The 13,993-nt window shown below is 40.7% G+C and overlaps 1 protein-coding gene across 2 annotated transcripts; it reads right to left on the bottom strand.

Annotated features, from left to right (window-relative positions):
• Positions 1-6,050: 6,050 nt before the first annotated feature.
• Positions 6,051-12,887, bottom strand: hsd17b3 (hydroxysteroid (17-beta) dehydrogenase 3). 2 transcript variants are annotated; one of them, XM_031856124.1, is made up of 11 exons: positions 12,658-12,887; positions 9,244-9,290; positions 8,934-9,009; positions 8,701-8,805; positions 8,539-8,606; positions 8,143-8,187; positions 7,817-7,851; positions 7,632-7,713; positions 7,491-7,556; positions 7,241-7,390; positions 6,051-7,104 (listed from the first exon to the last, which is right to left on the bottom strand). In XM_031856124.1, exons 1-11 carry the CDS (start codon positions 12,806-12,808, stop codon positions 6,961-6,963), a joined length of 969 nt encoding a protein of 322 aa, XP_031711984.1. In that variant the 5' UTR covers positions 12,809-12,887; the 3' UTR covers positions 6,051-6,960. The 2 variants fall into 2 exon arrangements, with proteins under 2 accessions (XP_031711984.1, XP_031711985.1); XM_031856125.1 differs by lacking the exon at positions 7,491-7,556.
• Between the last annotated feature and the right edge of the window lie 1,106 nt (positions 12,888-13,993).

The following is a 13,993-nucleotide window of genomic DNA, read 5'->3' as shown; positions in this document are numbered from 1 at the left end:
TTGTGGCTGAGTAAGAACTAGTACAAATGCATAAAACATTAAAGCCCCTACATAAGATATTTATTCAAATGAAATGAGCAACAAGAAAAGTGAATGGAAAAACAAGATATTTAGGAATCATTTCTTAAAGACGCTGAAAGAAAAAGATTTGTCAAATGAATCTTAATCCTCCATACTGTCTCTGTATTAATTGTTCAGTTGTCTTTTGGATAATGGCAAATATATACATTTTTGAGTATTTGTATAGCGAAATCTAAGCTCACATTTGAGTGAACCAATCCTAAGATTTTATTGAAATCCCTCTTGGGACTCTACCGTGTGCAGGTTGCACATATTCCCAATCACTCGAAAACTCGTCACGTTACAGAAGGCGATTAAACTTTAGTTTCACTGTGACGCTCAAAAACTGACTGACTTTTGTGTGGATGTGGTTTAATCAGATGTGATCGACGGTAACTAAACAACCCAGCGACTGTCTTCAAATTCTCATGTTACTGTAGCTAAATCCTGATTGGTGCACAGAAGTATGTGACATCACCAAGTACAGAAATCTCTCGTGTGAAATAACCCAAAACTGTGTGTTCACATGGGACCCCGTCACCCCATCATAGTAAGACGCTGATAATATAAATGAGAAAATTAATTTTCAGGGCCTAAGACTCAAGAAACATGTATTATTATCATTAGTGTGTGATTCTTCAAAAGCCCATTTCTAAACTACATTTGAAGGTTGTTTTCACCCACATAAAATTAAGCAAGTCTCTACGATAAATCAGGCCGATAGTACTACTACTTTTACCTAAATACATGAATAAATCAGGCAATGCAGAGCATAATACAACAACGTACTGTCTTTTGACTGTGTGGTCATTTGAGAAACCAAACCACGGAGATTTAGGACAGCAGTCAGATTAGTGAGCTTTACATGTTATTGCAACGACTGCCTTTTAGTTTGAACGGATGTTAAAATGCGGTGTGACCAGCTACGAAGATGGAATGCAGCGGGGTTCCTACATCCACAACGTCAGAAGTGGTGGGGCGCAACGGAATGAGTTGAGCAGAGCTTTCCCAGGGCCCGTCACTGCACGCGAACCGCAATCCCCAGAGCGGGAAACTCTCGGGACCATTGGTGACTCAAGTCGTTCACCTCTGCCGGTGTGGGGGAGGGGGGATATAATATATGAACTGTTCCATCATCAGAGAGGGGGGAAAAAACAGGCCGATACAAACCTATTGTATTTGACCTCACAGATGACGTCATCAGTTCCGTCAGGTCTTGGAGACGTAGCTGAGAGAAACAATGATACGGGATCAATCAATAGGCAAAATGTCTAACGTGCAGATCATACTTCACATATTGACAGTCATGTATTAGCTCTGACATAGTTTCTAAAAGGAAACAACAGTTTTTGACCTCAAAATCACCAAATGTCCTAGGTAGGATTTATACTTTATGAATGTGTTGCACACTTAAAAAAAAAAGAACATTCTTTTGTGGCCGGGGGTCGGGCCCCAACCCGGGATGCTGTGGCGAGGACTCAGCCGCAGGGCAACTGTAATAATGCAATTATCAATAAAAACTTGTATTTAAGTGACCATGTGTGTTTATAACGGAGCAGGAGAAACAGTTTCAATCAAAGGCCTATGAAAAGAAGTTTTATGTGACTCAGCAAGCAAACAACTACATGGGGGGGGGGGGGGGGGGGGGCCCTCCTGTTTTTCGGGAAAAGGGCCTAGGAGGTCTCTAAATGTTAAAAAAAGAGGAACGCCCCCCCCCTTCATTAGGAAATTACTCACCATTTGCCCCTCATTCCTATCCAGTTACCCGGGTAACTGCTAGCTGTAATTTGGGTTAATTCACTGGCTCCTGGGCCCTTCCGTTCCCCATTGTGCCCGTCCATAAAAGAGATATAACACAGATGCACACACACACACACACACTAAGTTTGAATGTGAATGTGGTTAACGCACACAGTAAGAGAGAGACTAATCCTCATTTTGTTTGCTTCACCTCAGCACGGCTGCAAATAGACCGTGCGTGTGAATATCAATGAATTGTGCCGAACGAAAGGTTAGATCTGCTCATTCCCAACACCTGTAAACAGCTGTGGGAGTGAGTAAGCGGTCGAATTATAGACAGAGCTGCATAATCGTTGAAGATAGAGTGCCCTGTATCGAAACTGTGCACAAAAAGCCACTTGTCTTCTCTGAACCTGTCCTGTCTTGAAGGTGGGAGAGACGGGGAATGGAGGGAGGCCTACTCTTTTGCCCCTTTCAGGAACAAAAGGAATGGAAAATTGTGTGTTCCCCCCATGGGGTAAATATTGAGAGAGCAGAGATATAAACGTACGGAAGAAAGGCTTTTCTGAGCCGCCTGGGTCTCTGTTGCTCTGCCAAAGGCCTGTGCGTCATTTGATCCATTGTTTAGTGTAGAGAGCTCTCGGTAAGCAAGCGGCTGCCTCCCTGCTCCAGCTGTAGCCTCTCTACTGTTTATGTTTGCAGGGCCCTTCGCCTTGAAGTGAGGCTATACAAGCAAAGCCTAGCCATATGGGAGCACTGGGCCGTCAGGGAAGTCACTGGCCTTTTCTTTTCCCTTTTCCATCCATCTCTCTCTCTCTCTCTCTCTCTCTCTCTCTCTGAAACTCTTCCCCCTTTTTTTACCCTTTCTCTTCCCTACCTTCCCGTCTCTTTTATCCTCTCCGTCCCTCTTTCCTTCAGTCCGGTTTGCTCGCCCTTGGCTGACGGTGCAGCCCGTCCCTGACAGCCTGCTCTCATGGAGAAGATGAAGGGTCGGAATTATCTTCTTGAGTTTAAAAGACCTCCGTCCTCCTGGATGGGGAGAGAAGTGGTAGGTATTATTACTCCTGTGAGAAATAATTACCCCGAAAAGCTCCGCTGTGAGAATGAATCTGCGTGCGGCTCGGCAGCACAGTTTGAGAGACAGGGTGGTAATTATGTCACAGAAATATTTCAGCTAGTATAAATATTCAAATATTTATACTGGTGTGTCATACTGACAAGCACAGCACATTCAGGGGATGGAAAACATCCAGGGAGAAAGCCACTGAGGGAAATATAGAGTCTAAAATGCATAGTGAATGTTAATAGCTTTTAGAGTTTTATAGCTGTCCCACTTTGAAATTCAGCATTAGTCTGTGTGTGGGGGGGCTTTCTTGATTCAACAATTACCATGTTAGATTTTTTTAACAAGCATTAAGATGAATGAGTTCCAGTCTGAAACTGAAACCTCTGGGTCAACCTGGACAATGATTGGTGCGACGGGTTTTTATGTGCGAGTGCGTGCTTGAAGGTTACTGGTCCTGACCGTGGCTCCTGGGTGGGCTGCGGTGGCTGTGTGCTTGTCTTGGATCATCTCTGGACCCTTCTGTTTACTGAAACAACAAGCAAGCAGTGTCCAGGGAGGAGAGAGGAGTCGCACAGGGAGCATCCTCGAAGGCAGCACCTCCACCACCACCACCCCCTGCTCAAACGCACACAATCTGCATTGCAGAGGCCGTCCTCGGAGCCCTGACCACCCACACAAGGTGCGGTCACCCAGTGAAACCAAAACGATGACTTGTCTTTGACCCATCTCTTAATAGATCTCTCATCTGCTAGGGGCGTCAGACATGTTGAAGCCAGCTTGGCTTAATATTTGTGCTAAAATAGGATCCCATTGATGGTAAAACCATTATCCTGCGAGTGCAGAGAAGCTCACCCACATTGATGCTCTGTAATGGAAGAGAACTATTTTGGCTACCTATAACCTGCTATTATGAGTGCAGTAATATTGACTTGTCAACTCTGAGAGCCTCATTTTGATGGTTGGAAGACTTTGAAAAATGATAAATTAAAAGGTGTTATGAATGTGTTTGCGCCACTAAATTGCAGATCACCTCAGGTGAGGAAAGTCCCCGCTCGAGAGCAACCAGGGTAAACAACTTTTGATTTCAGTAGCGGGTGACATACACGCTGCTCTGACTGCGGCTTTTAAAGAGGTGCAACTATGGGAACATTACAGTTAAAACACCTCCTGGAAAGTCCCAGTGGTTGAGAGCAGTGTGTTATTATACTGGTAGTTGAACTACATTTAAAAATACTTTTTTGACATCGAGCCATTTTTGTCAATTTGTGTTTTGTTTTGTACATGGACTCCTTTTTTCTGTTAAAGCATCTTTTGTTACATGGAAAGTATATGTTGTAGTATTCCTCCTGAAAGTAACTTTGTAGTTCTATTATGTTTAGTGTGACATCATTTGTAACAACTGACATCCCATTTGCTCCATGGGAATATTTTCAATGTGTGAGTCTTGATTGTTCAGTCTCTTCACGAACCAAAGAGCAGCGACTGTTTGACAGTTTGACAGGACACAGGTTTAGATAATCAATCAGAAATAATCTGACCTGTCATCTGTTTAAATTAAGTGTTTGTGCGTGTGTGCGTGTGTGTGTGTGTTACCGTAACCAGGAGGCCTTTTGAAACCTTTACATTTGGCTCCCTCTAGTGGTTATACTGCATGTTACTGATCACAGGAATTTCTCACTATATTGTGAACACATTAGGGTTTAATACCATGTTTTAAATTAAATAATTTACGTTAATCTTAAAACCTTGTTTTTAGAGAATATGTCATACAGCAATTATAAAGGCTTAAGGATAAAGGGTGCCATGTGTTGTACAGGCTCAGATATTACATATGTTTGGAAGAGAGTCAGAGCAAATGTTTGCTTATTTGTAAACTGCTTTCCCATAATATTTTAAAAGCACTCTGGTAAGATGTTAATGTTTCCAAAGGTAACTCACAAGTCTTCCTCTGGCTGCAGGCTGCTCCTCAAGGTCTCAGTGTGATTCACGGATGCAATGCAAGTTTTTACTGCCGATAGCAATTTAAAAACTGTATTACTTAACTTAACTGGCCCTTCTGAAGTGTGTTAGCTGTGTATCCACTTTGAACAAAATACATTAAATCACACCATTTCACTCTTAGATTTGATTGGGTTATGTAACTCTACAGACACTACTCTAAATCAAGAATTGGTGATAAATAAAAATGTACAAAACATTATTCAAACCGAGATAACTTTATTTCAATTGTAACTTTATTTATCGTAAACATCTTTATGTTGGAAGATAATACACAATATGTTTACTGATCGGAGTGGACCAAGATTAGGTTTAGATCTATGAGTGAGGAATCGCCTCCTCACTGCTCTCAACATGGTGATGGCTGAGCCGGCGGCTAGCAGCTAGCGGTACTAACAGAGCTCACAGTGCAAACAACGGCAACAGTGCTGATGGCGCTATCAGTATTAAGCTGGGGGGGGGGGGGGCGCTGTGAGTCGGGCGGCGTTATCAACAGTAACCGCTGTATGAGTGCAGTGAGGAGGCACACAAATGGAGACTCACATGCACTAACATGCTAATATTTCCGATGTGCACAATTCCAAAATATGAATCTTATACACTACAGGCCTATTTCAATTAATGTGGGCGTTTGCTAATAAAATTAGAATTACAACCTACAATATTGCAATGGATTTGCTTTTATGTGATTATCTTTTAATTGCCTTTGACCTTAAGAGGTTTATCATTTAATTCTTTGATTAATAATTGTGATTTTTATCTCGGTATTGTTGTAAAATTGCTGTGCCTGTCTCAATAAGCATCAAATGGGAAAAACAAAGACTATTCTCATGCGAAGACGAGTTCGACTTTGCCTTTTTCAAACAGACAAGCCAGGCCATCTTAACTCCCGGTCACTCTGACCTCCCCGCTCTCTTTCTCGAAAAACTTTTCCTTCTCCCAGCGCTATCTCTCATGGGGAGGATCATTCATCACAGCTGTCTAAACAGCCCGGTCACCCCATGATTAGTGACTTTTGTAAGTCAGCCGTCTCAGTAGCACATACTAATTCACATGGTTGTGTGTGTGTCTGCCTCTGCACAGATGTCTGAACATATTTTAAACACTGTACATCATCCTGTAAGCAGCAGGCCATCAAACCCCGCGTCTCCGGTGTTTCTTCTCGTTTCTCAGGAACCAGGTAGAAGCTCATCAGTCCTCTTCTGCCCCACAACTGGTTTAGTGGATATCAGAATGGCGACTGACACCACAGCAAAGTCGTCTGGTGAGTTACTCATCTGATCAAATGCTTCCCCCATCTCAGAGGGGAAAGGAGGATGCTAATGATAGTTACAGGTGTGTGTGCGTGTGTGTGTGTGTGTGTGCATCTTACAGCATAGTGTGTGTGTGGTGAATAGAACAGGACAGTTCCTTCAGTTTTGCTGAAAAGTCACTTATTTCACTTATATTCTTCTACAAAATTTATGAATATGAGGAACTGGGCATACAATAAGACAGCTCTGTCACGAAGCTCATTGTGTTCAGCTTTTGTTTACATTTTCGGAAATGTGTGGAACCAACTATGTCTTGCTGAGGTCTTAGTTAATAAAGATGGTGTAGCACTGGACAACATAATAGTGAGAGGTGTTTCCATATTTTGTGCTCCCTTTTGAAATACATGATGGGGGGACCAAGATATTACACATTTCAGTATAATGGAGTCCAGTAAAACCTCACCACCACTACTATTACCTTGATGTTGAAACATATCATTTAATAAACACCTCTATGAAACATGGAACATTATTGGCATCATTAAAGTAGATTTATGACCGCACAGCATTGCATTGGATCGCATTAGATTGTACAGGTGTAACTGCACACTGAATATTTGGAATAAAGCAGAGATAAAGCAATCCCTGCAAACATCAAGAACTGAGGAAAATAACACAATTATTAAAGGTGCCCCTGAGGGTGGCTTGATACCCATAATCTAACAAATATACAAACAAATAGTCCTACGGCACCTGATAATAACAAGTTCTTCAAACAGTCACCACTATATTTGAATGAGAAATAGAAAACACAGGCTTGCCGAACACCAGTTCTATAATTATTTAATTTGATTTAGAGTGTGAAATATTTGGTTCCTGGTTATTTCTCCCCTTTTCTAAAGCTCTCTTCTTGACGTAGTCTTGTAGGCCGAGTAGTATAGAGTCCGCATACAGAATTTTTAGAGGAATAGACTTCAGCAACCAGCCCTGTAGGCACACACACACACACACACACACACACACACACACATATATATATATATATATATATATATTAGCACTAGGACAAATCAGTCTCTTTCCACGTTACTTGGCGTTATTTGGCATTATCAGAGGGTCTTACCAGGACTATGTGACAGACACTGCCGTATGTTTTATCTCCAGCTCTGAGGTACTGCAAGGAGCTTTTTACAAAGTCTCCTGGTGACAGAGTCACTATGTTGGTCTTTTGGTAATCTGCCATTCGAGTGGAGACCCCAAATGGAGCCACCGCCTGAGAACATGAGGAGAATAAAGAGAAAGCTGTGACAAAATCAACTTCTTCGATTCGCAGTAAAGAGCTTGAGGTGGAGTCTCAAACCAAATCCTTGTACCTGTATAAGAATCCCTTTATCTTTGTATTCAGCCTGGAGACCTTGAGAGAATCTTTCCACAAACACCTAAAGGAAGGAGCATGAGTGATCATACGGTGTGATTTAGGAAGAGTAGAGGTTTACTCGCGATGCTGTACTGACCTTAGATGCAGCATACAGGGTGTACAGGGGGAATGGAATGGAGGCAACTCCTGAGGAAATATTCACAATCACCCCTTTTCCCCTGTAGACATGAACTTACATTTGTGGCCAGAAAGTCAATGTTAATCAGCATGTTAGGATTTGATGTTATTGCACATTACATCTAAGGAAGAAAACATGGAAACCTGTTCTCCATTCCTGGAAGGATTATTTTGCACATCTGGAGAAAAAAAAGAATATAAGGTCAGATTTGAGACAAGGGTTGACAGAGTTCATTTGTGTGTGAAGAAAACAAAGGATCCAACTGACTGTCCATCGCTTGTCCTCAGACCACCATCAGGCAACATTCATACAGACAAAAACTATGCAAGCTGTTGACAATTGGATGTTGTTGGCTTGATAAAGGTCTGAGGACCGAAATGTTGTTAATAAAGTGATTTTAAGGTGTGTTTTGAAATTGTGACCTAGAGTTCATTTATTTGAAAAAGTAACAGAAAATACACACGCTTACCTTGGCCATAGTTTTCACATTGCAGTTTATCACCTTTGTTATTGTCTGAAAGCATAAATAAGCATGTGAAAGATGTTAGTAATTATAGTTAAGGGGAAATAAATGTTAAGAGATGGATATACAGTTAAGATTTAAAGAAAATGTGGCTCCTTAATTCTAAAAAGTTAAAGTTAGGGGAATTAGTCATTCGTCAGTAATACAAAGGGAAGCAAGTCATATGGAACATACTTTGTCTTTTCTTATGTTTTATGAGCAAAGAAATGCATTTAACCAATTTGTTACAGCACAAGGATACACACAACCCATGCTGGTGAGTAACACGCAATGTGAATATAACATTTGTTTGTTTACAGGAAAACTTCACAGGGCCCCTAAGACTACTGGCACCCCACTGACCTGGTCCAGCTCGGCACACTCAAGGAATTTGCAGGGGATGACGCTGGGCAGTATGCCTACATTGTTGACTGGGGGAAAAAAGAAGATCTGGTTTCAGGGAAAAAAGAAGAGGCAATATATGTTTCAATTACTAGATGGAATTATAAAACAAATAAGTAAAACCTAAAACCCCAATGTTGAGGCCCCGAAGCTGCTCTTCAATTTCACTGAAGACGTCCTTCATTAAGTCCGTTACTATCACTTTCACCCTCTGCCCTGTGGTGGCACCTAGGACGAACGGAAATGTGGGGTCAGCAGTTTTATAATAGATGACCTAACAGCATATCTGTGAATGTAATTCAAGTTTTAAAAGCAGACACAATTAAAAAAAGTAATTACAGAAAACAAGTTTTCACCTATTTCCTTGGCCACCTGGTCCAATGTTTCTTTGGTTCTGCTCATGATGACCACGTTCATCCCTTGCTCAGCCAGCTGAGGGAAGCAATAGTGCAGTGGTAGGATAAATACAAAAATAAACATGAAAAACGTTTTTAACCTGCATGATGAGCTGGAGAGGAAAGAAAATAGAAATACGTAAAAAACTGCTACACATAAAAACATTATGTGTTTTTATTCTTTGAAATTGTATTCACTTTTGGTGTCCTATACTTTCATTTCAAGCACAGAAATGCAAACACAAGCAGTGCTATTAAAACAATAACTTACCTCAAACGCATATGCTCTTCCTATTCCCTCTGAAGCACCAGTCACCACTGAAACAGGGATGCAGGGATTATTGGTCAAAATGAATTCCACTAGCTGTCAGATTCTCCTGCAGTTTCCATTCTGAACACCAGAGGCACCGTGAATCAGAGCTGCACTACACCAACTCTCTCGCTCTGCTGCCAGACAAATCCCAGGATTGTGTTTGTTTACACTAAAGCCAACCCGTTCTGTTCTAACAGACTGTACGAATACAGCATGTTCTCCACTTCTGATAAAGAATTTGCAGAGAACAAACAGGTCCTGCTTGTTTCTGAGTGTCCGCTACTCTCCCATTTCCTTCTGACCTGATTACAGACATTAAGTAATGGGCATCAACATTCAAACAAAGCCTCTTTTTTCAGGACTGGAATTTTAGATTAAATTAAGCCAAGATGACTTTGGATGGGATGGGAGCCATTGTTTTGAGCTGTTGTCATCATGGGAGTAAGCTAAATAAGTGATCGGAGACTGAAACTGCTCTCATGAAATTCTTTTTAGAGTTGGATGAATAATCCTCTCCTTACAAATGTGTGCACAGTCATTAGTTTCTTACAAATTTAGAACATGGTCAGATGACAAAGCTCTATTATTATTATTATTATTATCTTCAGGCGGATCATGCGATCGGTCGAGTGCGTGCATCCTTGAGTGAGTGAGTGAGTGTGGACCTTATGTCTGTCCCTGGCTAATCTCGCATCCTGCTGCAGCAACCTACATTATGTTTTGGGTGCCCAGTTTAGGCCGCATGCTCAAGGACCTTTCGTTGTTGCAGTGACTCACACTTCCTCAAAACACCTCTAATTGCCTTTTGACACTTCCATTGACTGCCTGCTGGCTCCTCCATCCTTACTACGCTTAATCAGCCCCCAGTTCGTAGGGGCCGCTAGTGAGAACAGAGCTGAGTGCATCTCAACGGGCTCCCGCATTTTAAGTCCTCAATGCTGCAATTTGAAGCTAACATTATGCTAGCCATGTTTAACAATAATCAGAGCATCGTATCAAAAGCACATTACTAGGTTAGGAAACACTAATTAACAGTCAACTGCTCCTGACACAGACAGAGTTTCATAGTTTACAGTATTACATTACAGGAAAATATTTTCAAATATATGTATGAAATTGGAATGTATAATTTTGGGATGGCTCAGTGTCGAACTGGCTGAATTGAATAAACAAGTACACAACAATAATCTGCAGTCAGACATCTGCCTGGAATTTCCCTTTATACAAATGAGTTCTGTAAACTGCAATGGCCTGTGGAGGCATTTCTTCAGAGAGAAAGAGATACAGATACAACCACTTAATTCCTATTGGCTAATCAATATGACAATGTTAGATATCCCAAAGTCTTTAACAAAACCTTGTCTTTTCTTATATAAAATACATATACTGTAGGTTTCATTTTATTTTGATAATTGTTTTTTGATGATGTCACCAAATTTGTTGTTATTCTGGCACTACTTTAAGACCCTTTCTGTCCTTTTTGTTTCACCATAGTCACCGGTAAAGTATTAGATTCTACTCTAAAGGCAGCAAAGGGATCAGAGAAAGCGTGATGAGGCAGGAGGTCCTTGTTGAAAACAGTTTCCGTTGTCCACTCTGAATCCACATTGTGCAAGGACAATGTTTTCCTTGTTCCTTATCATACTCTATGCTGCTTCACATTGCTGATTAACAGAATGCAGTGCCATATAAGCCTGCCCTATATGCTGGAAAATATTTTTTTCTGCCCCTCAGACAGCCTGAGTCCGGTACTGCTCCAGATTTAATGGATAAGTCCTCTCAAGCAGTGACAACTGTGTCTACAGGAGATTTAAAAAAGGGGCAGTTCAAGTTAAACCCTCAACTCAATTAATGTACCTTCACAAGACAAGAGCAAATGCATTGATAAATAAACCAAGGTTTACCGCCTTTCTGTGAACGTTTATGTATTGATATTGTATTGATTGACAGTTTTCACAACAGTTACAGAGTGTGAAAATCCTGACCACGGTAAATACGTCAGTTGTAGTGTTTTGTATATTGAAGATTCAGATTGCTATATTGATAACTAATCGATACAAGTACTACATCTATATACTTAGTCTTAAAAAAAACATACTTTACTCAAATACACATACTGTTCAAGGCAAAGACACACTCACACGCATACATATGGTAAACATTCATTTAATTTATATGTCGTCCTCAGTTGACCCAAATCATCTTAGGCCACATGGAATTGAAAAGACTCAAATGTAGTTTCACATTGTCTGAGTAGAAATGAATGCAGAGAGACAGTGTTAATGCAGCCTAGGACATGTTCTCATGGCTGTTTCATTTATTCTGGAATGGAATGAAAGTGGACTTTAGAAAGAAAGGAAAGATCAGTGTTCTCTCTTTTTTTATTATTAGGTTTATTTACGCGCTGTGGGAGCCTGAATAACCTCTTCAGGAGATGCCAAAGGAAATATTTTAATTCGATGAGACTGCTCTGGGACCTGCAAATTCCCTTGTCAGGAATTTGTCGGTGTAATTAAAATGCACTGACACTGCCCTCAAGTTGATGGGATGCTTACGAGTTTGATTCTCTGCAACAGCCGGAAAAAGTAGTCGTGCCTTCCTTATCATCCTTAATCCGCCTCTGTCAACAGATGAAAAATGATCTAGCTAGGACAGGGCAGTTTATACTGCCGATAGTATTGTGTACTGCAATTGTCTTTTTTCTTCTTGACACCATCGACACAAGTTTGCCTCCCTTGTCATACAATTACTATTATTCAACTGCAACACTTTGGCAGTATACATTTAGCAGATAAACTCAAAATAAATGCTCTGTTATATTGAAGAAAGAAGTCATTTGAGCAGCAATATGTTTTGGAGATGAATAACGTTGATGAGATCTGTTTTTTTGCAAACAGCTGTAAGCACCTGCTCCACAGGTATGAACACGGGGTTTCAAAGGGAAAGTCAGGACTTGCCACTTTTGGTTTAAAAGTTATGCAAGTGTACATCTTGTGTAACAATGAAAAGTCTTAAGAAGTATAGAACTGAACTTTTCTTTTTTTTTTTTTTTACAGTTTTTGCATGCAAATTTCTTTCTGCATGCACGGGCACATTGTGACACTGAACTTTCCTGCATATTAATGTACTTATTCCACCATGATGATTGCACCAGTATACACAAATGTAATATCTTATCACAAACTCTATTAAGTAGTTGGTTATGACTGTGACTGAAATCTATATATTCCTGATGCTATTTGTCCCATCCATCTAAGTCCTAGCATTTATTCTCCACAATATGGCTGTAGGTCTGACATTACATTATACATTACAGTACATGCACACACACTCACACACACACACACAAACATGCATGTGCACACAGCTCACCTGCCCACTCTCCCATGGAGGTGAAAAAATACTTTGACAGTGGAAAACAAATTTTTGGAAAAAGCATCCTACTGAAGTACAGCAGTCTCACTCCGTAGCAGACAATGACTGCGGCACCAAGAGTGATGAAAAACAATTCCATTAAATCCATGCTTGTCCGTCAAACTAACAACAAACTCTGGCTTTAGGCCCCTCTGTGTTTGTGTCTGCTCTGATAGAGCCTTTCTAGTTCAATGATTCAGTGGCAATAAAGCAGGACAGACAGAGAAGAGAGAATAACCGTGCCACAGGACACTCCCCTTTTAAGATCCCCCACAGACTCTCACTCTACCTCTGAGTTACAGGCTGAAACACACATAAATAGTACATGTACCTTCTCCTCAAAACTGATGGAAACTGTTGCATTGAGAGTATCTGATTTTGGGCTATTTTTTACTATTTCAATCAGAAGCACACAAAAAGGGTTCTAAAAGTCACCTGCAACTGCGCCTGCACAGTTGTTTTGCCCTTTGCCTGCCTGCCAATGAGCTCTGGAGTTGAAGATTTGCAAGCCTGCTGTATTTGTACTTTGGTTTATGTGCAAGTATTTGCCCTTTGTACTTACACCTCTTACAATTACTTTTTGTAAGATATTATACAGACCGCTCTATGAGGATATGTTAATAAGAGTGGTAAATTCCCCAAACACATTAAAGCTCCTATGTGCAGGGTGTTAAGTGGTTTTAACTGGAATTGTTAAGCCATCAAATAATTTAAAAGTTTGAATTTGAGAGTTGCTGAAATGGGACACATGTGGCCACTCTCTTGAATTGAGCAGACACATTTCTACTGGTGAACTGTATAGCTTCTCTGTTTGTCTATTTCAATCTACTTACTTGGTTGACACTCCTCGCCCCTACACAACAGAGGAAATGTGTCCATATTAATGGCTAGAAATGGCTATCAATACTGATTGAGTTCAGATTCAACACACACTCATGATGTAGAAAATCTTGTATGCCAAAAAACCTATTTGATTGTGCTAACCGTAATCAGTATCAACAGTGAGATGGATGTGTAACAAGATGTTTGTGTGGAAGAGTATGTGTGGTAAAGCGGAGAGAGGAATGCATGTGGAGAGCCAAAGAAAACTGAGTTTCTCTTCCTTCCAGAGAAACTCTATTTGGATGTTCATGTTGCTGTGCGTCTCCTGGAATGATTGTGCTTGCTTTGACTTGACAGGTATTTCATTTGCTGAATGAACCAAAGACATTCCAGTCGGGTCACTTTGATTCTCTAGAGATTTTTATCCTAGAATAGGATTACATGCTGTCATTATTTATGTCTAACCTCACCT

The sequence above is a fragment of the Anarrhichthys ocellatus genome, unplaced genomic scaffold (assembly GCF_004355925.1).
Source record: "Anarrhichthys ocellatus isolate YVR2014 unplaced genomic scaffold, GSC_Weel_1.0 scaffold17, whole genome shotgun sequence".
Classification (NCBI taxonomy): Eukaryota; Metazoa; Chordata; class Actinopteri; order Perciformes; family Anarhichadidae; genus Anarrhichthys; species Anarrhichthys ocellatus.
Note: the sequence above shows the minus strand (reverse complement) of the source record. Positions and strands in the feature narration are given on the sequence as shown.

Coding starts and splice junctions, on each gene's coding strand:
- hsd17b3 (XM_031856124.1), bottom strand. CDS start 12,808: ATGGATTTAATGGAATTGTTTTTCATCACTCTTGGTGCCGCAGTCATT. Junction 9,010..9,243: donor GAAGAGCATATGCGTTTGAG/GTAAGTTATTGT, acceptor TGCTTCCCTCAG/CTGGCTGAGCAAGGGATGAA. Junction 7,557..7,631: donor CCCTGTATGCTGCATCTAAG/GTCAGTACAGCA, acceptor TCCTTCCTTTAG/GTGTTTGTGGAAAGATTCTC.